The sequence below is a fragment of the Garra rufa genome, chromosome 5 (genome assembly GCF_049309525.1).
Source record: "Garra rufa chromosome 5, GarRuf1.0, whole genome shotgun sequence".
Classification (NCBI taxonomy): domain Eukaryota; kingdom Metazoa; phylum Chordata; class Actinopteri; order Cypriniformes; family Cyprinidae; genus Garra; species Garra rufa.
Window position 1 is genome coordinate 52,704,834 of NC_133365.1, and position 25,478 is coordinate 52,730,311.

The following is a 25,478-nucleotide window of genomic DNA, read 5'->3' on the forward strand; positions in this document are numbered from 1 at the left end:
CTTCTGATTCTAAACTTTTTTCAAATAAATTTGACCAATACAAGAAGTTTAATCTCATTTTGCTGTAAGACTTCATTCAAAACAAGTTTTTTTCTTTAAAAAGAATCTTATATTAAATTATACATGTCTTTACTGTCACTTTTGATAAAGCATCTTTGCTGAATAAAACTTAAGAAATAAATGACTAAATAAATGACAGTGATCCCAAATGTTTGATTTATAGTATATGTCTTTGTACGTGCCTTTAAATGTGTTCCATGTGTGGTGGAAAGTTGGAAAAGAGCCATCAATAATTACAGCAACAAACAAAAAAATTGCATTACAAATTCAATTTTATATTATTTTATTGCATTGCATTGCATTGCTTTGCATTGCATTGCACTGGGGAAAAATGCATTGAAAAACCTGAAAATTAGGTTTTAGAATTTTTTTTTATAATATTTTTTAAAAAGGAAGAAAAAAAAGTTAGCACAAAAATTAAGAACAGAAAAGTCAAATATTTCTCTTTGCATGAGATTCTTTGCACAGGCAGTCACATGTTCTTCTAGTGGCCACAATGAAATTCTGTTTATTTTATTGCATTGCATTGGGGAAAAATGCACTGCGTTGCATTAAAACCTGAAAATAAAGTTTTAGAAATTTTTTTAAAAGAAAGAAAAGAAATGTTAAAACAAAAATAAATAATAAAAAAATCCATTATTTTTCTTTGCATGAGATTCTTTGCACAAGCATATGTTCTTCTAGTGACCACAATGAAATTCTGTTTATTGCATTGCATTGCACTGCAGAAAAATGCACTGCATTGCATTAAAGCCTGAAAATAAAGTTTTAGATTTTTTTAATAATATTTTTAAAAAAAGAAAAAAAAGAAATTTAACACAAAAATTAAAAAATCCATTATTTTTCTTTGCATGAGATTCTTTGCACAGGCAGTCACAAGTTCTTCTAGTGAATCTTAAGATGCTCTTTTGAACATCTCAAATCATTATTTTGTTCTTGTCGGGGTGTGAAATGCAAAAGATGATGATTTTCAGTATTTCTATCTTTTGGACCCCACTATATTTATGTATGTATATGAAACCCCTTTGACCCAGATAAACTGATCCTGTCTTGACATAGTTTTAGGAGAGGGGGGCGTGTGTGTGTGTGTGTGTGTGTGTGTGTGTGTGTAGCCTCTGGTTAAGAAGGAAACACACCCCCTCACAAACCTCTGTGCCAACTGTTGTATAACAAAGCTGTTAAATGAGAGGGGCCCTAAACCCAACATTATTTATGCCCCTGTGTGCGTGTGTGCGTGTGTGTGATTGCACGCACGCAATGAAAAGTGAGAACTGAATAGATAACATTGAGATTAAGATGCAATCTGAAAAAAAAATCTGTAATCTGATAGTGTAAATTAATGAATTTTTGCTAGACTGAATGTACCTGGTATTCATCACGTTGTGGGAACCAAATGTCCCCACAAGGATAGGAATACCAGTAAATTCTGACCTTGTGGGGACATTTCTTAGGTCCCCATGAGGAAACAGGTTTATAAATCATGCACAATGAGTTTTTTTGAGGAAGTAAAAGTTTGCACAATCTCCTGTGAGGGCTAGGTTTAGGTGTAGGGTAGGGTTAGGGCGAAAGAAAATACGGTTTGTACAGTATAAAAACCATTACGTCTATGGAATGTCCCCATAAAACATGTAAACCAGTGTGTGTGTGTGTGTGTGTGTGTGTGTGTGTGTGTGTGTGTGTGTGTGTGTGTCTGTAGGGGGCGTGTGTTTATGTAACAGGGTTCGGCTCTATATAAGCTCCTGCAGCGGGACTCAGAGCTCAGAATTCAGCTCTCGAGGCCCAGATTCCCACACACTCCAGACCGAGCTCTGCAGTAGCCATGGCAACCGCCCTGCTGGGATTGCTGGGAGTTTTGATCTGTGCCCTTGCCGTTAGATCTGAGGTCCTGCCACAGGCCGACTTCGACGTCAAGGGGGTAAGACTGCAAGAATGAAAGTTGTAGCAAACATTACATTTAGAATTTAGAAGTTGTTAAAAGAGACTTTGGTATGAATTTATATATTCTAAAACTTTACATTACATTTATAATTTAGAAATGTTTAACAATTACAAACTATATTTTCTGTGTCAGTTTGAGTTGTTAAAAATGACAGTCTATATATGCAAACCGGTATACATACACACACAACTTGTATCAAACATTAAATTAATAAATTAGGAATGCTTACAAATCAATTACAAATCTTTTTCTGTATCTATTTTGGTAATTAAAATACTTTTTCTTTCAACTTCTAGATTTTAGCTTCAACAGAAAGTGTATATTTTGGGTGCTTTAGTTTCATTACAGCTACCCAGTTATTGCATGCAAAAAAAAGCAATGAAAACAAATAAAATATAAATATTGTATTTATTTATTTATTTATTTGCATGACTTCATATATGACATAATTACATTGATTCATGAAAAATACATTTATAATTTACAAATGGTCAAAACTGGTATACCTCAGATCAGTTTGGGTAGTTACAATATTTTTTTCGACTCTTAAATTTTAGGTGCTTTAGTGTCATAACAGCTACCCATTTAGCTATTTTATGCAAAATAAAAAAAATTTTTTGTTGTTGTTGTTGTTGCAGTTTTCATACTATGTTCAACAGAAAATGTATATTTTAGCTATTTTAGTGTCATGACAGCAAAAAGACTACAAAAATAAATAAATAATCAAATATTTATATTTATAAATATTCAATATTTATATCAAAAATACATTTTTTATTATATAATTTATATATATATATATATATATATATATATATATATATATATATATATTTGTATTTCAAATTTCATTTAGAATTTATAAATGCTTAAAAAAGTGCTTAAAATTACAACCTATATTTTCTGTCTGAGTTTTCTACATACACTGTAAACCCTAATAAGTTCAGACTACTCAAATGATTTGAGGAAAGTGATTCCCTCAGTTCGTTTGAGTAATGGGAAAATGACAACTCGATTTATTGAGTTGAACGAATGTGGTCTCTTCATTGAATTAACTTAAATGTTTAAGTACAGATAACTTAAAAGGGCTAACAGACTAAACTTCCTAAATTTTCAGCTTATATATAAATATATATATTCTACTTGTATTAAATAATTTATAAATCATTAAAACAAGGTTTTTTTTCCACATCAACCACTTTATTAGGCTTATACTGCATTTACATTACTTATAAGAGTAAGCTCACATTTATAAAATTCATGAACAAAATCATGAGCTCCTTTTTTAACAGTAAACTCATATTTTTGTCTGTAAGCCCACACTGTCATATTTTTAAAAGACATATGTACAACAAAATAGCTAATTTTTAATTTTAACAGTAAACTCACATTTCCAGAAAGACATGAACAACAGCATCATGAGCTTACATTTTTTAAAGTACATTCACATTTTTTAACAGTAAACTCCTATTTTTGACTGTAAACTCACATTTAATATCACATTTTTAAACAAAACAGCTCATTTTTAATAGTAAGCTTACATTTTTAAAAGACATGAACAACAACATAAGCATTTTTTTTAACAGTTAACTGTTTTAAATGTAAACCTATTATTTATTTATTTTTTCACATTTTTACAAGACAAATTTGAGATATACCAGTTCCTTGGAGTGTGTGTTATACAAAAAAAAAAAAAGGTGTTTCTTCTCTGTTGGTGAAAGTCTTACTGACTGTTAACATAAACATGTTTTTAATTTCCAATGTAAAGGTCATTTTCATTTTTTTTTCTCAGCTGACAAGAAAAGCACAAAACCTGTAACATAAATTTGTCCAAACAGAAGGCACATTGATTCAGGAAGGTCACTTAGATTGTCCATCACCACTTTTCCAAGAGTTGAGAGGCTGAAGAGTAGTCCCATCTTCAACTATTACAATCCCCACTGACAACAGCAAGATTTGAGCTGTGATCATCAGACATCTATTAAAGATGAAAAAACATTATCAAATTAAAGTTAATTCACATGCATGCAAGCTCATGTAGATTTCAAACAGTGCAACTTAATCTTAAGGAACAGTTCACCCAAAAATGCAAATTCTGTCATTGCTCACTCTCATGTCATTCCACACCCCTAACACCTTTGTTCTTCTTCCAAACAAAAATTAAGATTTTTTTTTAAGGAAACCCAAGAGATTTCTGTTTCTCCAGAGATCCAATGTAACATTTTCAAGGTCTAGAAAAAAAATCCATGAGACTTCAGTGGTTTAAACTCAATTTTATGAAGCAGCGCGAGTGTTTAGTGCAAAAACATGTAATTTACCACTTACAAAATAAAATTATTCAAGGCCTGTTCAGATTTCAGATATTGCGTGAACACAAAACACATGCACTGTGATGCTCTCGTGAACATGCATTGGGGATCTGTATTTTTAATAGTTTTTATAGTTTGTTTCATGCAAACCTAAGCATGTGCGTTGTTTAATAAAATTGAGGTTAAATCACTGGAACCACATGTCTTTCTTACCTTTTCTTGTCCGTCTATGGAGAAATGGAAAACTCTTGAAAATTATTTTAAAAATCTTCATTTGTGTTCCAAAGAGGAACGGAAGTCTTACGAATATGGAATGACACGAGGGTAACTACTGACAAAATTCTAATTTTTGAGTGAAATAACACTTTAGATTCAAATTTATATAATGAGTGTGAGTGATCTAATGTGTGCTTGTCTTTTTGACATTATTTTCTACATGGAATACTTACCAAACATGTCGAAGAAATCCCCAAACATCTCCAAACACAAGAGGTGGTCCTTGGAGCACAAGAGTTCGGTCCTCAGTCGGCTCTGACAACTTCTCTGTGAAAACAAAAAAACAATTATATTAAATCTAACCACTGGCTATTACTACTTTTTTTTTTAATGAAATTCATAACAGCATTTAAATCAGGGGTGTCAATTCTTGGAGGGACAGAGCCCTGCAGAGTTTAGATGAAATCCTAATTAAACACACCTGATCCAACTAAGTTAACGTTGTTACAACATTTTTGCACGTCTTTCCCGACAGTAAAAAGTCAACAAATCGCTCACAGGGACATGTAAAACAGTCACAGCTCTGCTAATGGTAACTTGATTAAAAACAAAATGCAGATAGGATTGAATACATTTTATAAAATCTATTAAAAACGAATAATTAATATTATGCACCAAGAACACATTACATGAACAGAATTATTAATTAAAAACATAGGCCTATCTCTGTAAATGTGTCACAATTTCGTTAATTTTTAGCTTTGCATTGTTCTCCTCATGAAACCTTTAGTAAACCTGCATTAATAGCCACACGGATGCAATATACTGTTACAAACGTATTTTCATTCTCAACTGTTTATGATCATTTAAGACATAACTGACAAGGGTTTACGTGAATAATCACCAAGCGAGCGCCTCATTTTGAAATATTTTTGCGTGCATTTGACCGTTTATGCGCGCACCTTGAGGTAAAAGCGAACTTTAACGGTACATGTCCGTGTTTTGTTCCCTCATAAGCGCATACACAACAGCGCAAGTTCTCATTCTCGCTTTTAAAAACACAACATCAAAGAAACATTAATAAATTAAGCAAGTCACAACGTACAGGCGTGTTAAACATTAACTTACCAGCGTAATCCATGGGCCTTCGTCACGACCGACTCCATCCCTGTCCCTGCCTGCTTCACGACCGCCTGCCTGCAAGTGCCGCTGGGGGAGGAAAAAAAGTTAAGCGGGAAATTCAAATGTTCTTATAGAAATTTAGAAACTCCGGCATATTTATAAGTACAAAATACTCCAAAAATAAAACGGAACCAAGCAAAATTTACACTTATATTTTACCATTAACCTACCTGTGTAACTTCACTAATGAATCTTTCACGACGGCTTTCTTCCCGCCTGCTTTACCGCCAGCTTACTTGTGCTGCTACTGGAGCAAAACAAAAAATAGCATTGGAATAACGTGTAAATCAATTAAAAAAAAATGTATATGAGCGTTTAAATCTCTACTTACTGATTTAACTTTTGTCTTTCTTGTGTCAGATGGTTTCTGCTAGTGCGTCTGTCCTGCTGGTTCTTCAGCAAAATTCAGCATGACAAGAAAAAATACCGCCTTGTGTCATATAACTTATATCGACCAATCAGCGCGGTTGTCAAAGCAGAATTTCAAGTGCGACCAATCATTTTAAATAGACATTGTGAATCTTTCAAATTAATTAAAATGTTGAGTTCAGATAACTTAAAATATCAATTAAAAAGTTTTTTGCTGCCAAATGAGTAAGTTAACCACACCTGTTTAAGTTTTGATGCCAAAACTTGGTATTTTAAGTAATGTCAAGTTATATTAACTTAATCTCTTTATTAATGACAACAGTGGGGTTTACAGTGTATGCTTTGGCATTATGGCAGCTACCCAGTTATTTCACACAAAAATATACAATTTTATTAACATTTTTGCGTTTTCAAAACTTATATCAAACATTAAATTTACAATTTAAAAATGGAACTGAACTATATTTTATATAAGCATATATTTCAGGTGCTTTAGTGCCATGGCAGCTACACAGTTATAAATAAAATCGAATATTACTTTTTTGCATTTGTTTTTACATTATAAAACTTGTATCAAACATGAAATGTGTTCAAAAAAAAAAAAAGTATGAAACTTTGACCTATATTTTTGGGTAGTTAAAATATTTTAACCCAGATTTTAGATTCCACAGAAAGAGTATAGTTTGGATGCTTACGTGTTTTTGCAGCTACCCAGTTATTTTATTTATAAATGTTCACACAGGTGGCTGGGAAATGGTACCTGATTGGTTTTGCCACCAATGCCGAGTGGTTCATCGCCCGTAAGGCAAACATGAAGATGGGCATCGCCATGCTGACACCGACTGATGAAGGAGATCTGGAGATGGCTTATTCCAGTCTCAAGTAAGAGAATAACTATTCAAAAGAAGAAAGTATTAATAAAATCTTCTCATGTCGTATGATCTTGTCTCTCCAGTCCTGATGGCACATGCTGGAGGATGAACCATCTGGCTCAAAAGACCGACGTTCCAGGGAAATTCAGCTTCCGCAGCGAGCGTAAGAAAGATAGCATTCATCTACATATGAGTTATGAGATACAGTGATTTATACAGGACTCAAATGAGAAATGATGTGTTTCCTCAGGCTGGGAGACCGAAAATGACATGCGTGTTGTTGATGTGAAGTATGACGAATATGCTTTGATTCACACCATCAAGACCAAAGCTGACTCCACCACGCTTCTCAACAAACTCTACGGTACCAACACTTTAAAACTGTATATTTGAATATTTAGCTGCCTTCTGAATTTAGGCCTGTTCACATACAAAGTACATACTTGAAATTGAAAGTATATTTAGTTTCAACCTTCATATGTGACCCTGGACCACAAAACCAGCTCTATATTTATAGCAATAGCCAAAAATACATTGTACGAGTCAACATTATAAAAATTTTTATGGCAAAACTTATTAGGATTTTAAGTAAAGATCATGTTCCATAAAGATATTTCTTTGATTAGTAATATTCTTTGCTAAATATTTAATTTGGACTACTTTACATTATTTTTTTTTACTGTATCTCGACCAAATATTGTCCTATCCTATTATCCTATTATCTTGTAATTCCAACTTTTTAAGTCATAATTTCAACCTTATAAATCAAAATTATAACTATTTATCTCGTAATTGACTTATGTATGTCAACCAAATATTTTCCTAACAAACCATACATCAATGGAAAAAAAAATCTATATATTTATTTTAAATAACCCTTATGACTGATTTTGTGGTCCAAGTCACATATGCCAAAATATATTTAAGAATATATTATAAAGGCAAAAAAAAGCATTTTCAATCTTACATTAGTCTACATTTGGCAAATTTTGGTGGACGGAATAGCTTAGATTAATAAGGATTCATTATTGTTTAAATGTGAATGTTTAAATGTAAAATAATATTTTACATTTTTTTTAAATAAATGTAATTAATTCATTATAATTTTTTAATGTTTTTAATAATATATAATTTTTGTGAAAATGTATTGTTTAAATATATACGTATATTTTTAAACATTTTTGGCCTTTTTTGTATATCTTTATATATATATATATATATATATATATATTAGTGGTGGGCCGTTATCGGCGTTAACGTGCTGCGTTAACGTGAGACTCATATCGCGCGATAAAAAAAATATCGCCGTTAATCTATTCTCAAAGTTGGGTTGGGAGCTGGGTCTAAACTACGCAAGATATGATGACTTTCACTTTGATATTTTAGCGCGGATGACGTATATCTAGTTGAATTGCAATGTAGGGGGCGAGAACGAGTCTTCAACTTCTGTGAAATTACCACATCAAATGAGACACGCAGACATGGATGCAGTTATGAAGCCGCTTCAGGGCAGGTGCGTGCGTTGCTAGACCCTTTTTACTGGGGCACGTGCCCCAGTGAAAATCTGCTGTGCCCCAGTAAAATCTCAAGTTTGAGTTATAATTTACTTTGATAATCCCGAAATAAAGACATTATACTATATGCAACAACTGAATTGACGCTTCTAAAAGCAACGCAGTTTATTGGAAGATGCACGCAGATAGGCTATCCATACCCGCGCGCCTGTGTATTTTACTGGAACGCGCACGTCGTACAGCCTTTTGCGCAGAAGTACTTGGTTACACAAGTTTGTATAGTTAATTGTGTTTTAAATGCAATTGTCAAGCAGTTTGTAATGCATTTTGGAAACAGGAGATGAGCGCCTGGTCTAATGCGCCACCTGGCTTGAGAAACCCGTTCTCAAAGACTTACTTTTAGTCATTATTTGGGTAGCACACATATTCTGAATGCTTTCAGAAGAATTCAAATTAGCCATTTTAATCTAGATTAATCTAGATTAATTTCAAGATTTAATCTAGATTAATCTAGATTAAAAAAATTAATCTATGCCCACCACTAATATATATATATTTTTTTTTTTTTTTTTTTCTTTTTTTTTTTTTTTCTTGCCTCTAAAACACATTTAGAATTTTGGTAAATAACCCTTATGACTATTTTTGTTGTCCAGGGTCACATATACCAAAATATATTTCATAATTTATTTAAGGGCAAAGAAAATAAATTTTCAGTCTTATACATTTGGCAAATTTTTTTAAGTGGATGGAACCGCCTAGATTAATAATGATTCATTAATGTTTAAATGTGAAATAACATTTTCTTAAATAAATGTAATTCATTATAATTTTTCAATGCTTTTAATAAATATATTAATTATTTGGAAATATATACAAAAATTTGTATTGGTTGAATATATATTTATGTACATATTTTGAAACATATCTTTAAATATATTATTATTATTATTATATTTCTTGCCGCTGAAATACATTTAGAATTTTGGTATATGATAGTTGAAAATAAATATATATTTTAAAATTTAAAACTATACTCCTTTAACTGTTTAACATATATTAAGCTAATATTTAAACATATTTTGGCCAGAAAAATATTGTATTGGTGCTCAGCTCCATGAAATAATATTATTAGATACAACTTTTGATTTGAATAATTTGTTAATAAATGTAGAAATGAATATTGACTAAGATTAATAAATGACTTAGAAACATTTTTATTGTTAACTAATATTATTGTAAAGTGTCGCCAGCATTCATTTTCAGCTGACTGAATCTCTCTTAAATTTTAACCTTACCTTTTCACTCACCTCATTAAACTTTAATATGAAACACCAATTTTTTTTACAATCCAGTCCAAGTGCTTCACCACATATTTATTACGTGAAACATGTCATTTTATTTAAAAATTAAATTAAGACCCATAAAACCAATGTTTTAAAAATGTATAAATGAGATACAACTATTTGAAAATCTGGATTCTGACGGTGCAAAAAAATTGAAATACTGAGAAAATCACCTTTAATTTTTTTATGTCTTTGAAAATATATTTTAAAAAAACAAAAAATATTTTTTAAAAGCATTAAAAAATTAAAATTACTTATATTTTTTATAAATAATTTTCAATCCAAGAAAATACATTCACATTTCATATTTAAAGTTTTTTTTTTTTATTTGTTGTGTATAACGTGCAAACATATAACACATTTGAAAAAAATATTAAAATATTATTTTTTAAAAATGTAGCATTAATGAATCATTATTAATCTAGGCTGTTCCATCCACTTTATGTAACAAATGTAGACTAATGTAAAATTGAATTATTTTTTTTTTTTTTTTTTTGCCCTTAAAATCAATTTTTAAATAAATTTTGGTATATGTGACCCTGGAACACAAAAGCAGTCATAAGGGTCATTTATACATCTGAAAGCTGAATACAAAAGCTTTCCATTGATGTATGGTTTGTTAAGATAGGACAATATTTGGTTGAGACACGTAAGTCATAATTACGAGATAAATAGTCATAATTTAGATTTTTTTATAGTCATAAAGTCAAAATTATGAGATAATAGGATAAAAGGATAGGACAATATTTGGTCGAGATACAACTATTTGAATAGTGCAAATATCTGAGAATCTGAGGGTGCAAAAAAATCTAAATACTGAGAAAATTGCCTTTAAATTTGTCCAAATGAAGTTTTTAGCAATGCATATTACAAATCAAAAATTACGTTTTGATGTGTTCATGATAGAAAATTTACAATATATCTTCATTGAACATGATCTTTACTTAATATCCTAATGGATATTTGTGTTTGTGCTGTTTCCGTAGGCCGAACTCCAGACCTGAGCCAGGACGTCCTGGACAAGTTCACTGAGTTTTCTCTGGATCAAGGCATTCTGCCTGACAACATCGCCATCCTGCCTAAAAATGGTAAAACCCTGTTCAAAACCGTTCTAAACACTGAATATGAGTGTATGCAGGCCTGACGTGAGCATCTTTTCTCTGTAGACGAGTGCCCTTGACGTGCTGATGTGAAGCTCCTCTCTGAATCCTGACTGATTTATTCTGACTGTAGTGAATCATTTAAAGTGTCTCTAGTGTTTTCTGCTCTTACTATCAGTCCTTTTCCCCTCTTCAAGTTCTTTCCATCATTTCCTATCATTTCTTCATGAGTTTGGACCAATAAAATCTTTTGTGAATCTCTGTTACGAGGCATTTGTGTTGTGGTTATTTATGTGTTTATCCTGTTTACTGTCCATCCCACTTTGTGAGCATAGACCAGAAAATCACATTTCCAACTTACAGTAAATTGTTGTAAATACTGAATGATTAAGAGCATTTGGTCTCCTTTTAAAGAAGACGTTTGGCAGATTATTGTAGGAGTGGAAAGCTACAAAAGTGAAATAAAAAAAGTTATGAAATTATACTTTTTATCTCATAATTTCAATTTAAATCACAATTTCGCCTTGTTTTTGTAATTTCGACTTTTAATCTTATGACTTAAAACTTTTATCTTTTAATTTAGAATTTATAAATCATAATTTCATCTCATATTAATGACTTAAGTGATTATTTTGACTATCTCATAATTTCAACTTTTTATTTCATAATTTCAATTTAAGTCATAATTTTGACATTTTATCTCGTATTAATGATTTGTCATAATTTTATAAGCTGTGATAATTTTGACTTTTAATCACTTAATTTAGAATTTTTATTTTATAATTATGACTTAAATCATAATTTCGACATTTTATCTCATAATTTCAAATATTTATCTCATAATTATGACAAGTTTTGACTTTTTATCATAATTTCCACTTAGTCATAATTTTGATTTAATTAAAATTTTATCCCCTAATTATGACTTAAGCCATAATTTTACATTTGTCTCATAATTTTGATTTGTCATAATTTCGCCTTTTTATTTTGTAATTTCAACATTTTATATCATAATTTCGCCTTTTATCTCATAATTTCGACTTTATAAGTCATAATTTCAACTATCTCATGATTTAAGTCATAATTTTGACATCTCATAATTTAGATTTACATTTTATCTCATAATTATAACTTTACAAGTCATAATTTTGACTATCTCATATTAATGACTTAAGTGATCATTTAGATTTTTTATCTCATAATTTCGTCTTTTTATCTCATAATTAAGACTTACGACGTAATTTTGGTTTTATTGATAATTTCGACATTTTATCTCATAATTTCAAAAATTATCATAATCAAAGACAAAATTATCACTTAACTAATAATCATGAGATAAATAGTTTAAAATTATGAGATAAAATGTCAAAATTATGATTGAGTAATTAAATATTCTCATATTAATGACTTAAGTCATAATTTTGTCTTTGGTTATAATAATTTTCAAAATTATGACTTTAGTCATTAATGAGATAATTTCAACATTTTATCTCATAATTTTAAACTATGACTAAATCGAAATTATGACTTGTCATAATTATGAGATAGTTGAAATTATGACATAAAATGACGAAATTAAGTCATAATTTTGACTTTTCATCTCCTAATTTTGACTTTTTAATTCATAAATTTGAGTACTTCTCTCATAATTATGATTTAAGAATATTTTTAAAGCAAGTTGCAAAAGCTTTACTTAAAGAAACACATTGTAAGAAATATATAAACATTGTATATAAAATACTACATACTAAATTCAAAAGTATACAAACTAAAGTCTATAAAAATGAAAAAAAAAAAACATAGTTAAATATAAAAACTAGTTTATAAAAATCATATATTTTATATAACATAAAAAGGACTAAAAATGTGAAAATTAAAACTTTACAAAAGATGTATTATAAAAATTAAAACCACAAAAATTAATAAAGTAGATAGATTTACAAAAACAAATTTATATATATATATATATATATAAACAATTTTATTTCTCATTTTAGTTTACCATTCTGCACTAAAATAACAAAAAATGTTAAAAACTGCATAGACATTTATAGAGACATGTCAACATAACTAAAACTTTAAAATTAAAAAAGTAAAAAATAATAATAATATTATCTGGACTGTAACATCTCAATAAAACCAAAATAACGAATACCAGTTTTTAGGAAATACACAACTTTTTAGGAATTTGAGAAACAATTTACGTCAAGTGTGTCTAAAGTCTTTGACTGGTATTGTATTCATATGAAAAATAAATCTTATGAGCTCACTGATAAATCGTATATCTTAAATTCACAGTAAATTAATAAATCATCTACCACATGAATACATTTAAATGGAAAGCTCACCCAAATAAAAAAAAATAAAACATTCTAAAAAGTTGTGCACTTACAGACAATTGCATTCCCATAATGAAGAACCGTGGATGCAGGAAAATACTTTGCCTTTTATTTCCTTTTTATCATTTTTTAAACAAATGTGAAGATACATCCATGACAACACAAAGTTCTGAACTCCTCTTTCCGAAGTGTTTACATCTACACTCTCTCTTTACAGATCTGTGTACAAAACAATAAGTTATAGTCCCATAGATTCCTACTTACATTTAACTATACAACAAAGTTTAAACGGTGACCAAATAAATATCTGCAGTATAAAAATGATCACAGGGAGAGAAAGTAAGAGAGAGCGAGAGGAAGGCCCAGGGGGTGTCAGGAGGAAGTGGTTTCCTTCCCGACCGATGGCATCGTTTTTGCTAATCACTGCTAATGGTGCTGTTCGGACACAAAGAGTGGCTGTTTCAGTGCTTCGAGGTCAAGTTCCTCTGGAAACCTCTGGCCAATCACATGCAAAGCTGGATATGACATCATCCATCACAGGTTAGTGGAATTGTGACCCGATTAGGCATTATTTGATTGGTTTCTAGTTAAGTACAAACACAAAACAACGCAGTTCCAACACGACTCACCCTGTTCATTCCAGCTTTTTGTCACGTTTTGGTAGCTAGTAAAGGATGCCACGCTTTAAGTGAGGTCTGACGGCAACTCTTAAGACAATTAGTGGGCATTAGTGTGTATTTGCATTGACCACATGTGAACGCAGCCATACAGTACCATCACTATGAAGTCAGCAAGATGAGAGAGTCACCTGGTGAAAAGGTCATTGGCAACGGCAAACATATCTGATGCATTGCTTTGAGTATAAACCAGAAAAATCAACATAACCATACATACACACACACACACACACACACACACACACACACACATACAGATCATTTGTAATCTCCTCATAGATGTCTTTTTTTAAATAAAACTCATATTGCATTTGGTGGATACTGATGACACAAAATTGGCTTGATGTTTAATAATATCATTGAAAAGGATTTTGATTGGCATATTGAATCTAATATAATGTACGTTAGACATTCATATGGCTGAATCTCAAAAAAAAAAAAAAAAAAACATGCTCAGGTCAAATTTCACCCCCAAAACTAATATTTCGACTTGCATTTATTTTATATAACAATTGTGAAATTTAATATACAAAGCCAGGAATTGCAATAAATATTTTGTATTTGATTTTTTACACTGATAAGAAGATAATACACTGTAAAAAGACGTAAATAAAACAATGACTAGAGTATGCTTCACAAAAATACTATTTAAAATTTTCTCATTTAATTCAGTGTTACTTGTGGTTTCTTTGTAATTTAATGAGTGAGAATTGTTTCTACACTAAATTCTATTCATTTTCTAATAGTTATTTACATTACTGTAATGTAAAAAAATCAAATATTTACTGCAATACAATGTTTTGCATTTAAATTTGCATAAAAGTAAAACAAAAAATTCTCTTGGTTTTGGGGTTAGATTTGACCCAGACATGTTCTTTGCATTAGATTTACCTTATTAGTTCAGATCTCTGTGGTCCCATACATCCAAGTGAAATGCATTTAGGTCAACTTACAACATGGGAAAACATTTACCTTTGCATGATTAAAACCGGTCCTATTAGCACAAAATTCCAGCTTTCTTAAAATGATACAGACTAAAGGGGCTATCTGGTCTCACAGACCCAAAATGACAGAGATCAGGACTTGATCCAGCAAGTTTAAAAAATATATATACTGTATATATTAAAAATCTTTTATCAGTTTTTCACCTTCATGTGGTTTCAAACCGGTTTAACTATAGAACACAAAAAGATATGTTGAATGTCCAAGAGTATGTTTTTCATATAGTTGTAAGCATACACCATTTGTTGAAGCTCTAAAAAAGCACCATAAAAGTAATCTATATGACTTTTTTTACATTATATAATTCAAGTTTTTAGACTTCTGAGAAACCGAGCAAAAGTTAATTCGCATGAAAGCTTGACACCTGATATTTCACATAGCCTCAGAGGTAAGCAAATAGCTTTTTTACTTTCACGTTGAACTATTCCTTTCAAACATATCGGTCATTACAGAAGACGCTGCATCTGTTTTTCCCTCATCATCTTCATCAGATCAGATCTTATGCACTTTTTGTGTTCATCAAAGGTTTGAGAGACCAGATATTCCCTATAACCCCATCCTGATCACACGGACATTGCAAATGTCTTCAGTGCCAATGGAAAACATCATGATGCCTTTCCGTTGTGTTTCTGAAGATTAAAAACATTTCCTGGTGTCCTTGTTCTTTTTTTAACAGCTATCAATCAGACAGACATGCTAGTAAAGTGCAAGACTGATATCATCACATTGTCCTATATTCATAAAGCATTTCAGAGAGGTTATGACAGACTGAATGCAATACTCTGAAACCCTTCAGGAATATGCACTTGATCCCAGAGGCCAACAAATTAGTTTCATCTGTTAATGTACAAAGCCAAAATAAAATGCACTGAGAAAACATTAATCATCTGAAGTTAAAGGAACAATCCAGCCATCATCTTCTTCTATCTTCTTTTGCATTACCATGGAATTCAATGGGAACAGAAACGGTTTAGTTACCAACATTCTTCAAAATACTTTGTTGTGTTCTACAGAAGAATGCCAGAGTTATTCCCATTGATTTATTGTAATTTTTGTCCAAACAATGGAAATCAATGGGAACCAAATATGTTAATTTCCCATTATTCTACAAAATATCTTCTTTTGTGTTACAATAAAAGTCAATGGGAACCAAAACAGTTTAGTTACCTCCAATGAAAGTCAATGGGAATCAAAACAATTTAGTTACTTCCACTGGAAGTCAACAGAAACTGAAACTGTTCAGTAACCAAAATTCTTTAAAATACCTTCTTTTGTGTTACAACTGAAGTCAATGGGTATCTAAATTGTTTAGTTTCTTCCAATGGAAGTCAATGGAAACCAAAACTGTCCAGTTACCAACATTCTTCAAAATACCTTCTTTTGTGTTACAACTGAAGTCAATAGATACTGAAACTGTTTAGTTAAATTGGAAGTCAATTGGAAAGCCAGAGTTTCAATTCCCATTGATTTTTATTGTCATTTTTGTCCATACAATGGAAATCAATGGGAACCAAATATGTTTGTTTCCCATTATTCTACAAAATATCTTCTTTTGTGTTACAATGGAAGTCAATGGGAACCAAAACAGTTTTAGTAACTTCCAATGGAAGTCAATGGAAACCAAAACTGTCCAGTTACCAACATTCTTCAAAATACCTTCTTTTGTGTTACAACTGAAGTCAATGATACCAAAACTGTTTAGTTACAATGGAAGTCAATGGGAACTGAGACAGTTTGGTTACCCACATTCTTCAAAACATCTTCTGTTGTGTTCCACAGAAGAATGCCAGATTTTCGATTCCCGTTGATTTTCATTGGAATTTTTGTCCATAAGTTCATTTCCCATTATTCTACAAAATATCTTCTTTTGTGTTACAATGGAAGTCAATGGGAACCAAAACAGTTCAGTTACCAACATTCTTCAAAATATCTTCTTTCGTTTTCCAATAAAAGTCAATGGATACCAAATCAGATTGGCTGAATTAAGAAATGCATACAGATTTTAAAACGACACAAGGGTGAACAAATGACAGAAATTTCATTTCAGGCTGAACTGTTCCTTTGAGACCTGTTAACCATGTGATCATAAGCAATGTGAAAGCACTTCCAGTCTGCCACTAAACACTTCTCTCTCACATACAGACAAACACACACACACTGCTATGCATGAGGGGTCTTGATAAGAAGCCCAATACAGAGATTGCCAACATGAGGGGTGGTGATTTCGAAATCACTGGCTGTTTAGTGTGTTTACGGAAGTGAGCGGAGAAAGACGAGGTGCTCATTCTGCCGGCACCATGTCTTTATGGTGCCTCATAATGTGCTGGTTTTTCTCCGAAGGTCTCCGGAAGCCCTTCGAACAGTACTGACAGCGGTGCGGATAGTCCTTAGTATGGATGGATATAACGTGTCTTTTGAAGCCAGATGCATCTCCTGTGCTGTAGTCGCAATACTGACACTGATAAACCCTCCGTTCTCGCGGACCCTTCGCGCCACCGGCTTTCTTTACGGAGGGGGCTGCTAACTGCGCCGCACCTATAGTTCTCTTGGGGGCAGGCTTTTCTGTGGGCGGGGCTTGAGGTGGCGATGCCGGCGCAGGTGGAGACGGCGACTGCGCCGGCTGTTGCTGTTCCTTAGTGTGAACGGACAAGATATGGCGGCTGAGAACGAACGGGTCTGCGATCTTGAAGTTGCAGTGGCGGCACTGGTGCAGTTTCTTGGCTTTATGCGACGCCGAGTGTTTCTTAAGCTCGGATGGCCGGTGGAAGCCTTTCCCGCAGACGGCGCATTTATGCGGGTAGTCTTTAGTATGCACGGAAATCACGTGCCGCTTAAGGTCGCTCGAGTTGGAGCTGCGATGGTCGCAATGGCTGCACTGGTGTCCCCGGGCGTCCTCGTGCGTGGTTGCATGCTGCGTCAGCTCCTCCTCCTCGCCGAAGGTCTGGCCGCAGCGCTCGCAGCGGAACGGGAGCTCGCGGCTGTGCTTCGTTTTCACGTGCGTCTTCAGGTTGGACGAGTCGGCCGATTTGTAATCGCAGTACATGCACGAGTACGGCTTCTCGCCGGTGTGCGTGCGCATGTGTTTCTTTAGCTCCGACGGATGGCGGAAGCCTTTGCCGCATTCCACGCAAATGTGCGGGAAGCTCTTACTGTGCACAGCCAGCAGGTGGCGATTGAGCAGCCCTTGCTCTGCAGTCTCGTAATCGCAAAACTTGCATTTGTGCGTCTTGGTCGTGGCGGCCGGAGGAAGCGGCGACGCGATGGCCGTGGGCGATTTTTGTTCCTGGTGGTGGTGCTGGAGGCGGTGCGAGAAGAGCGCCGCCTGCTGGTGGAACTCCTTACCGCAGGTTTCGCACTCGAACGGCGCTTTGTTGCTGAGCGCGTGCACCTCCATGTGGTTGTGGAGACTGGCTTTTTTGTTGGTGGTGAAGTCGCAGTCCGTGCACTGGTACTTTTTGCGACTCAGCACGTCCTGGTGGTGGTTGCGAGTGTGGCGCTTGAGGAAGCCACGGGATTTGAATTTCTTACCGCACAGCATGCAGGGGTAGACCGTCAGAGGCTGTCCGTACGGCCCAATGATGATCGCTGGAGAGAAATGAGAGAAGACAGTGGGGGATAAAAAAAGAAACAGCCAGTTTTTTAGCCAGTAGTTGATATAATGCATTTGCAACCAGGGATATTAGTGTTAAATTAAACTATTAAAAACATAATTGAGAATAAAAATTTTATTAAATTATGAAAAACTATATTTTAAGTTGAAACATTAAACTAAAAAAAAAATAATTCACAAAAATTACAGAAAATTAGGGATGCACCGATCCGAATCGGCCGATCATGCTTGCGCGTTTTGTCAGTAAAGCCGGTTCTGTAATCAGCGGTAAATGCCATCAGGTGCGTGATTTCACGTTGAGCCGTATATACTACACACAGCCGTTGTTTACCGACGAGCTGCGCAAATCAATGTTCATTATCAGTGTGAAAGTGCGCAGCTCGTCAGTGAACAACGGCTGTGTGTAGTATATACGGCTCAACGTGAAATCACGCACCTGATGGCATTTACCGCTGATTACAGAACCGGCTTTACTGACAAAATGCGCAAGCATGATCGGCCGATTCGGATCGGTGCATCCCTACAGAAAATCCATCCGGAAATAAATAAACGAAAACTGAACTAAAACAATAACTGAACACAAAATCCTATAAAAACTGAGATTTAAAAAACAAACATGTACTACCAAACAGAAGTTTTCGGAAAGTACATTTTTTCATGTACTTTTCTGCTCACCAAGCCGGCATTTATTTGCTTCAAAGTACAACAAAAACAATAACATTTTGAAATGTTTCTATTTAAATATATTTTAAAATGTAATTTAATCCTGTGATTTCAAAGCTGAATTTTTAGCATAATTACTCCAGTCTTCAGTGTCACGTGATCCTTCAGAAATCATTCTAATATTCTGATTTGCTGCTCAAAAACATTTATTATTATTATTTTTATTATGTTGAAAACAGATGAGTAGAAGTTTCTCAGGTTTCTTTAAGAAACAGAAAGTTCAGAAAAAACAGCATTTATCTAAAACAGAAATCTCTTGTAACATTATATATGTCTTTATGACCACTTTTGATCAATTTAAACCATCCTTGCTGAATAAAAGTCTTAATTTCTATAACTTCTTTCCCAAAAAAAATACTGAATCCAAGCTTTTGAATGGTGTAGTGTATAATGTTACAAAAGCTTTTTATTTTAGGTAAATGCTGATCTTCGGATCTTTTTATTCATCAAAGAAAATACTGACATAATAAAACTTAATAAAATGTTTCTTGAACAGCAAATTAGTATATTACTGATACTGGTACTATTAAAAAAAATTTGTTTGAAGAAATAAAGATAAAAATTCTAAATGAAAGCTTTAAAAAAAATACTAAAATAACACTTGATACAACATAAAAGACAAATTTGACATTCAAAACTGCTGAAATAAAATGATTGATGAATAAAATTAAATATAAAATATTTGAAAAAATTAAATGTAATTAAAAACTTACATATATGTACGGAGGCTAAATGTAAATTTTTGCTATGACTGGTCACCTGCTCTAAAAACATCTATAGACTACCACTCAGAATCATAATAAATTCAATCGATTTTCTGTAAAGCTCAGCACTTTCAAAGCAATTCTACAAAACCAAAAAGATTTATTGATCAGTTAGTGAGAGCTGAGTGTGCTGGTACCTGTTTGGACCTGTCGGGGTTCAGCTCGTCTCTTGTTCTTGCCGTGTTGCCGGTTGAGTTTATCCAGTGCATCCGACTCGTCAATGTGCAGTAATGCGCTCGCCGCTCCGTTACGGTTCTCACAGCCTTCATCCGAACCTGCTTAACAAAGACACATGAGCATATTTAAAATGATTTGTCATTTGAAGAAACATCCTAAGGAGTGCAAAACCACAATTTTTATTGTATTCTGAAATGCTCATATCAGTCAAGCACTATTAAAGATGACAATAAAGCACAGTAAGTCAAAAACAGACTTTATGTTACTGTAATCCAGTGTTTCTAGACAGATTTAAATTTCCTTGATTTAACTAAAACTAACAATTAATAACTAAATAGACATATAAACTACTAATAAAACTACTAAAAATGACAAACGCACAACAAAATTACTAAATCTTTAACTAAAATGAAACAAAACAGAACATATATAAAACTATAATAATTATAGTATTTATAATAGTGTAACAATGATACTAAAATATAAAAAAAATTAAAAAAAAAACAATGATATTGAATTGAATCAAGATGAGAATCGGATTGGTAAACTTGTGATTCAAAATTAAATCAATCTAAAATATAAGGCTTTGAATGCCAGAAATTAAAATTAAATATATCCATAAACAAACAAACACTCCCAAGATTGATCTTTTAGTTTGTTTTCTATTGATGTACAAAAAAAAAAACCACTAAACATTATTTGTAACAACTAACATACCATATTTACAAAAAACTTTGTGATTTGTTTAGAAACAAAATCTCATGAATGCCATTTTGACACTTTGTTGTTTTTTATTACATTTTTATTTTAATTTTAATTAAAGTTTGAGTAATTTTACCCTGTCATTTTTAGTAGTTTTTGCTTTTCTCATTTGAATTCAGTTTAATTTGATGTACCAAAATAACTGAAACTGAAATAAAAAATATACTTTTAATGTATATACAGTTTTATTTTTATTTCAGTTTAAAAAAATAATAAATTAAAAAAAAAAACTATAAACATGAATATGTCTATATAGTTTATTCTTTTTTATTTCGGTTTTTATTATTTTGGCACATCAAGTTTACAAATTTAAATTAAAAAAAGACTAAACAAAAACTATTAGAATTATTAAGGCGAGGCACTGCAGGTGAATAGGGTAAAAAAATTAAATAATAGTTATCGCCTTACTTACCCAGTTGATTGATTACATTGATAACTGCAAACATTTTTTGTATTAGCTTTCTAAAACGTTGTGTGTAAGAGTTACTGAAGTGGAGATTTATGGCTCAGTGTAGGAGGAAAAAACTTGTATTGTAATTAAAATCTTTTGACACAAATAGATAAAGTGCTATAAAAGAAACACTTAGTGTTTTTTTATGTTTTTCTTTCACTAGTCTGAAAAAACACTATGAAAAACCAAAAAGCCCAAAATCTCAAACAGGAGCATGACAAAACAGCGTTACTGCCTGCAGTGTCTCCCCTTAAAAATTTAACAAAAATTAAAATCAAAACAGAAAATATGGGAAAAACTAACAAAATCAAAACATTAATAAAAACGATATTACTTCAATGATAACAAAATAGCACTGATTTTGAATTTAATTGAAATCGAATCAAATCTCAAGCTTGTAAATAAAAATTAAATCAAACTAAAATTTGTCACAAAACCTAGCACTACATTTCATAACCCCCTTATGCATTCAGTGTGTTGTTTGTAGTTAATAGACTCTGTTTAGGCTGCCGTTATTCTACATGATCTGGATATTTGGTGTCCTTAAACTGCAGACTCCTGACCGTAAGCGGCGGCCCAGGCCACGGGCATGAAGTCCTTGCTGAGGGCGGTGCTGTCATACGGCCTGTCGTGAGGAACCGGCTCCTCGCCTCCAACCACCACCTCCATGTACACTTCATCCGAGAGCTTAGACCCGCCTGCGCACAAAAAAACCACAAACTGATGCTACACATAAACAACAGTGTCTTAAATTACATCATGATGTTAGTTGACATTATCCACATTGGTCTTATGCTGTTTCAATGCTTCAAATAATATGTTATTGCATTTTGCAGCTTAGGGAATCAAGCAGGAGTTCATTTGGGGACAATAACAACTACACTTTCAAAACTGAAACCAAAGGTCTCAGACATTCAGAAACATCCTCCTCGATGTCTGCAGTGGTTATGCCGCTGGTTCAACACGTTCCCCAAAAGTTACATAATTTGACATTTGTGCCACAGAAAGAACAAAGCGCTTTGAGCAAAAACTAAAGGGCTTTTTGAGCTTTTGCAGTGAATCACTTTAAATTGCATACTGCTGTACATCATAATACAGGAAAACATAAGTTAAACTATTTAAAATATTATTTATTAATAGTATTTGATATAACACATTACATATTAAAATAAAACCGTATTTAATATAACAATACATTTTGAATAATCATGTATTAACCAATTATATATTAAACAATCATGTGCTATATCAGTTAGGCTCACTTTATATCACGTTAGTGCTATACATCAAATAGTTATTTCTGACCAAAAAAGACTAAAAATATTATATATGAAATTTTTTATTAGAATGTATTTATTATATTATCATATATTAAATGATTATATATTATATAATCGTGTGCTATTTTTTAGATATGAAACACTTTTCATTGCTAAAACGGTGCTTCATTTCTTTTGAATATTTTCTCTTTCTACTTGAAGCTTATTTAAATGCAAGATATATTTTGTCTTTATTCTCATAATATTTTGTCTTTATTCTCATAATATTTCATCTTTATTCTTGGAATATTTCCTCTTTATTCTCGTAATATTTAGTCTTTATTCTCGTAATATTTAGTCTTTATTCTCATAATACTTTGTCTTTATGCTCTGAATATTTTGTCATTATTCTTGGAATATTTTGTCTTTATTCTCTGAATATTTCATCTTTATTCTCAAAATATTTCGTCTTTATTCTCTGAATATTTCGTCTTTATTCTCTTAATATTTTGTCTTTATTCTCGTAATATTTCGTCTGTATTCTCATAATATTTTGTCTTTATTCTTGTAATATTTCATCTTTATTCTCAAAATATTTTGTCTTTATTCTCTGAATATTTCGTCTTTATTCTCATAATACTTTGTCTTTATTCTCATAATATTTCGTCTGTATTCTCATAATATTTTGTCTTTATTATTGTAATATTTCATCTTTAATCTCGTAATTTTCGTCTTTATTCTCACAATATTTCGTCTTTATTCTCACAATATTTCATCTTTATTCTCACAATATTTCATCTTTATTCTCATAATATTTGTCTTTATTCTCTGAATAATTTGTCTTTATTCTTGGAATATTTCGTCTTTATTCTCGTAATATATTTGTCTTATATATGACAGATTTCTATGGTTGCATGGCTATTGTTAAAACGTTAAAATTGTTTAATGTTTTTGAAAGAAGTCTCTACTGCTCACCAAGACTGCATTCATTTCATCAAAGGTACAGTAAAAATCTATAATATTTTCACAATTTAAAATAACTGTTTTCTATATGAATATAAAGTAAAATGCAATTTATTTCTGTGATCAAAGATGAATTTTCAGCATCATCACTCCAGTCTCCGGTGTCACATGATCCTATAGAAATCATTCTAATATGCTGATTTGAGCTCAAGAAACATTTCTGATTATTACCAATGTTGAAAACAGTTTCCGCTTCATATTTTAAAGGGTTTTCAGAGTTTCTTACCATCAGTCTGTGTGTGATGAGCATCTCCCACAGACATGTAGACCATCTTCTCTCTCAGCGGCCGAACCACAGGCTCAGCCAGAGCGACTGCCTCGTTCTCACCGAGATCCACCGTCTCTCCTACACACAGATACAGAACCGTTATACAACCATAGATCAATTTTTGATCGTGGACATCGTAGCGAAGTGCTACAGCGTGCCTCCGTCTCAATATATAGTACAACACGACATACATTTACGGGACACCGCACTTTTTCGCATTCACAATCACAAAAGTACATTATCTGCATGTGCTTCAAAGCCTTGCCGTTAAAATAACGTTATTTCGTCCGCGCGCTCTTCTGTCACGAGCGCGTAAACCTGAAGCGCGCGAACGCTAAAAGCCTGTCAAACGGCGCCTGATTACTAAACTAACATATCTTTTCCGTCTGATTTGCTAATACTGTCAAAAACACGAAAGGATCACATATAAACACAGTTGGTTATGTCTAAAGCGAAAGTAAACAGTTGAGAGAAAAACGGACGCGCGCCTGTTTATCAGATGCGTGCAGCTCTTAAAGAGACAGAACTAAACATGCTGAAGACTATCATTAAAGGGACAGTTCACACAATTTAATCACTCACATGTTGTTCCAAACCGCTATTATTTTTTTCTTGTGCTGAACACAAAAGAAGATATTTTGAAGAATGTGGATAACAGGTAAAAAATTAAAATATTATAGAAGTAACATGTTTTGTTTTAATAAAACTCGACAGTGAGTAAATGATAACAGGATTGTCATTTTTGGATGATGGTAGGCTAATAAAATGAAAAACAACTTGACTGAAGAACTTTAATACAGTTGCTTTAATAAGAGTCAATGTATAATTTATGTATATAGTGTATATAGTGTTTTATTTTTATATTTGTTCTTGAAAATTACACCTAATGTACCTGAAAATTAAAGCAGTGTATATTATGTGTATTTGTACCATGTAGCCTATCTTTGCACTTATTTTCTAAAAACAAAGATAAAATACTGACAAAGATTTTTTATCTTTGCCCACTTTGGCCTAAATAATATCTGCCTTTCTTTTTGTTTTATATTTTGTTACCTTGTAAGGTTTTGGTTTTAAAATAGGGAAGTTTGGCTGTACTGCTCAGACAACTTGTAAAATAATAAAACCAACATGGCAAAGACTCATGATAAAAAAAAAAATCAAAAATGTTTTGAAAAAAAAAAATCGTGATATAATATTTTGATACATCCTTATCTGACAGACAGTATCAACAATAAAAAAATTACTTTTTTCCAGATTATTTAAATGCCCTGGTGACATCTTCACTCACACTGAGGCAAAAATGAAAATGTTTCAGCCTGGCCGGATACCAACAACCACCTCGAAATAAGATACACATTAGGATAGAAATCTTCATAATCATGATGCATCATAACTGAATCACAATTGAAGTCGTGGCAAAAACCCAAGAAAGACCCAGCATGATTGCCAGAGAAAGTGAATCTGCAGTCTGAGTTTTAATTTCTCTCATAAAAGCAGTTCTGACCTCCAGAAAACATTG

The 25,478-nt window shown here is 32.4% G+C and overlaps 3 protein-coding genes and 1 long non-coding RNA gene across 4 annotated transcripts in view; 2 read left to right on the forward strand and 2 right to left on the reverse strand.

The window, feature by feature from the left end:
- The first annotated feature begins 1,820 nt into the window (after positions 1-1,820).
- LOC141334581 (lipocalin-like) lies at positions 1,821-11,170 on the forward strand. Its single transcript, XM_073839710.1, has 6 exons — positions 1,821-1,975; positions 6,818-6,957; positions 7,031-7,110; positions 7,198-7,311; positions 10,791-10,892; positions 10,971-11,170. The coding sequence occupies exons 1-6, from the start codon at positions 1,880-1,882 to the stop codon at positions 10,982-10,984; spliced, it is 546 nt and encodes a 181-aa protein (XP_073695811.1). The 5' UTR covers positions 1,821-1,879; the 3' UTR covers positions 10,985-11,170.
- On the reverse strand, positions 3,390-5,736 carry LOC141335842 (uncharacterized). The gene is made up of 3 exons (XR_012355629.1): positions 5,653-5,736; positions 4,758-4,849; positions 3,390-3,977 (listed from the first exon to the last, which is right to left on the reverse strand). It is a non-coding gene; the product is annotated as an uncharacterized lncRNA (long non-coding RNA).
- A 5,778-nt stretch (positions 11,171-16,948) lies between the features above and the next one.
- Positions 16,949-24,178, reverse strand: LOC141334910 (zinc finger Y-chromosomal protein 1-like). The gene is made up of 5 exons (XM_073840136.1): positions 24,157-24,178; positions 23,918-24,037; positions 21,973-22,107; positions 20,157-20,294; positions 16,949-18,507 (listed from the first exon to the last, which is right to left on the reverse strand). Exons 1-5 carry the CDS (start codon positions 24,176-24,178, stop codon positions 17,204-17,206), a joined length of 1,719 nt encoding a protein of 572 aa, XP_073696237.1. The 3' UTR covers positions 16,949-17,203.
- A 1,220-nt stretch (positions 24,179-25,398) lies between these two features.
- The window catches only part of LOC141334911 (zinc finger Y-chromosomal protein 1), a 17,252-nt gene continuing 17,172 nt past the window's right edge, over positions 25,399-25,478 (forward strand). Inside the window, exon 1 of the mRNA XM_073840137.1 lies at positions 25,399-25,414. Coding sequence (XP_073696238.1) covers positions 25,399-25,414 — 16 coding nt within the window. The remainder of the gene's footprint in view (positions 25,415-25,478) is intronic.

Coding starts and splice junctions, on each gene's coding strand:
- LOC141334581 (XM_073839710.1), top strand. CDS start 1,880: ATGGCAACCGCCCTGCTGGGATTGCTGGGAGTTTTGATCTGTGCCCTT. Junction 1,976..6,817: donor CCGACTTCGACGTCAAGGGG/GTAAGACTGCAA, acceptor ATGTTCACACAG/GTGGCTGGGAAATGGTACCT. Junction 7,111..7,197: donor ATTCAGCTTCCGCAGCGAGC/GTAAGAAAGATA, acceptor GTGTTTCCTCAG/GCTGGGAGACCGAAAATGAC.
- LOC141334910 (XM_073840136.1), bottom strand. CDS start 24,178: ATGCGAAAAAGTGCGGTGTCCC. Junction 22,108..23,917: donor TCATCACACACAGACTGATG/GTAAGAAACTCT, acceptor TTTTGTGCGCAG/GCGGGTCTAAGCTCTCGGAT. Junction 18,508..20,156: donor ACCCCGACAGGTCCAAACAG/GTACCAGCACAC, acceptor ATTTCTCTCCAG/CGATCATCATTGGGCCGTAC.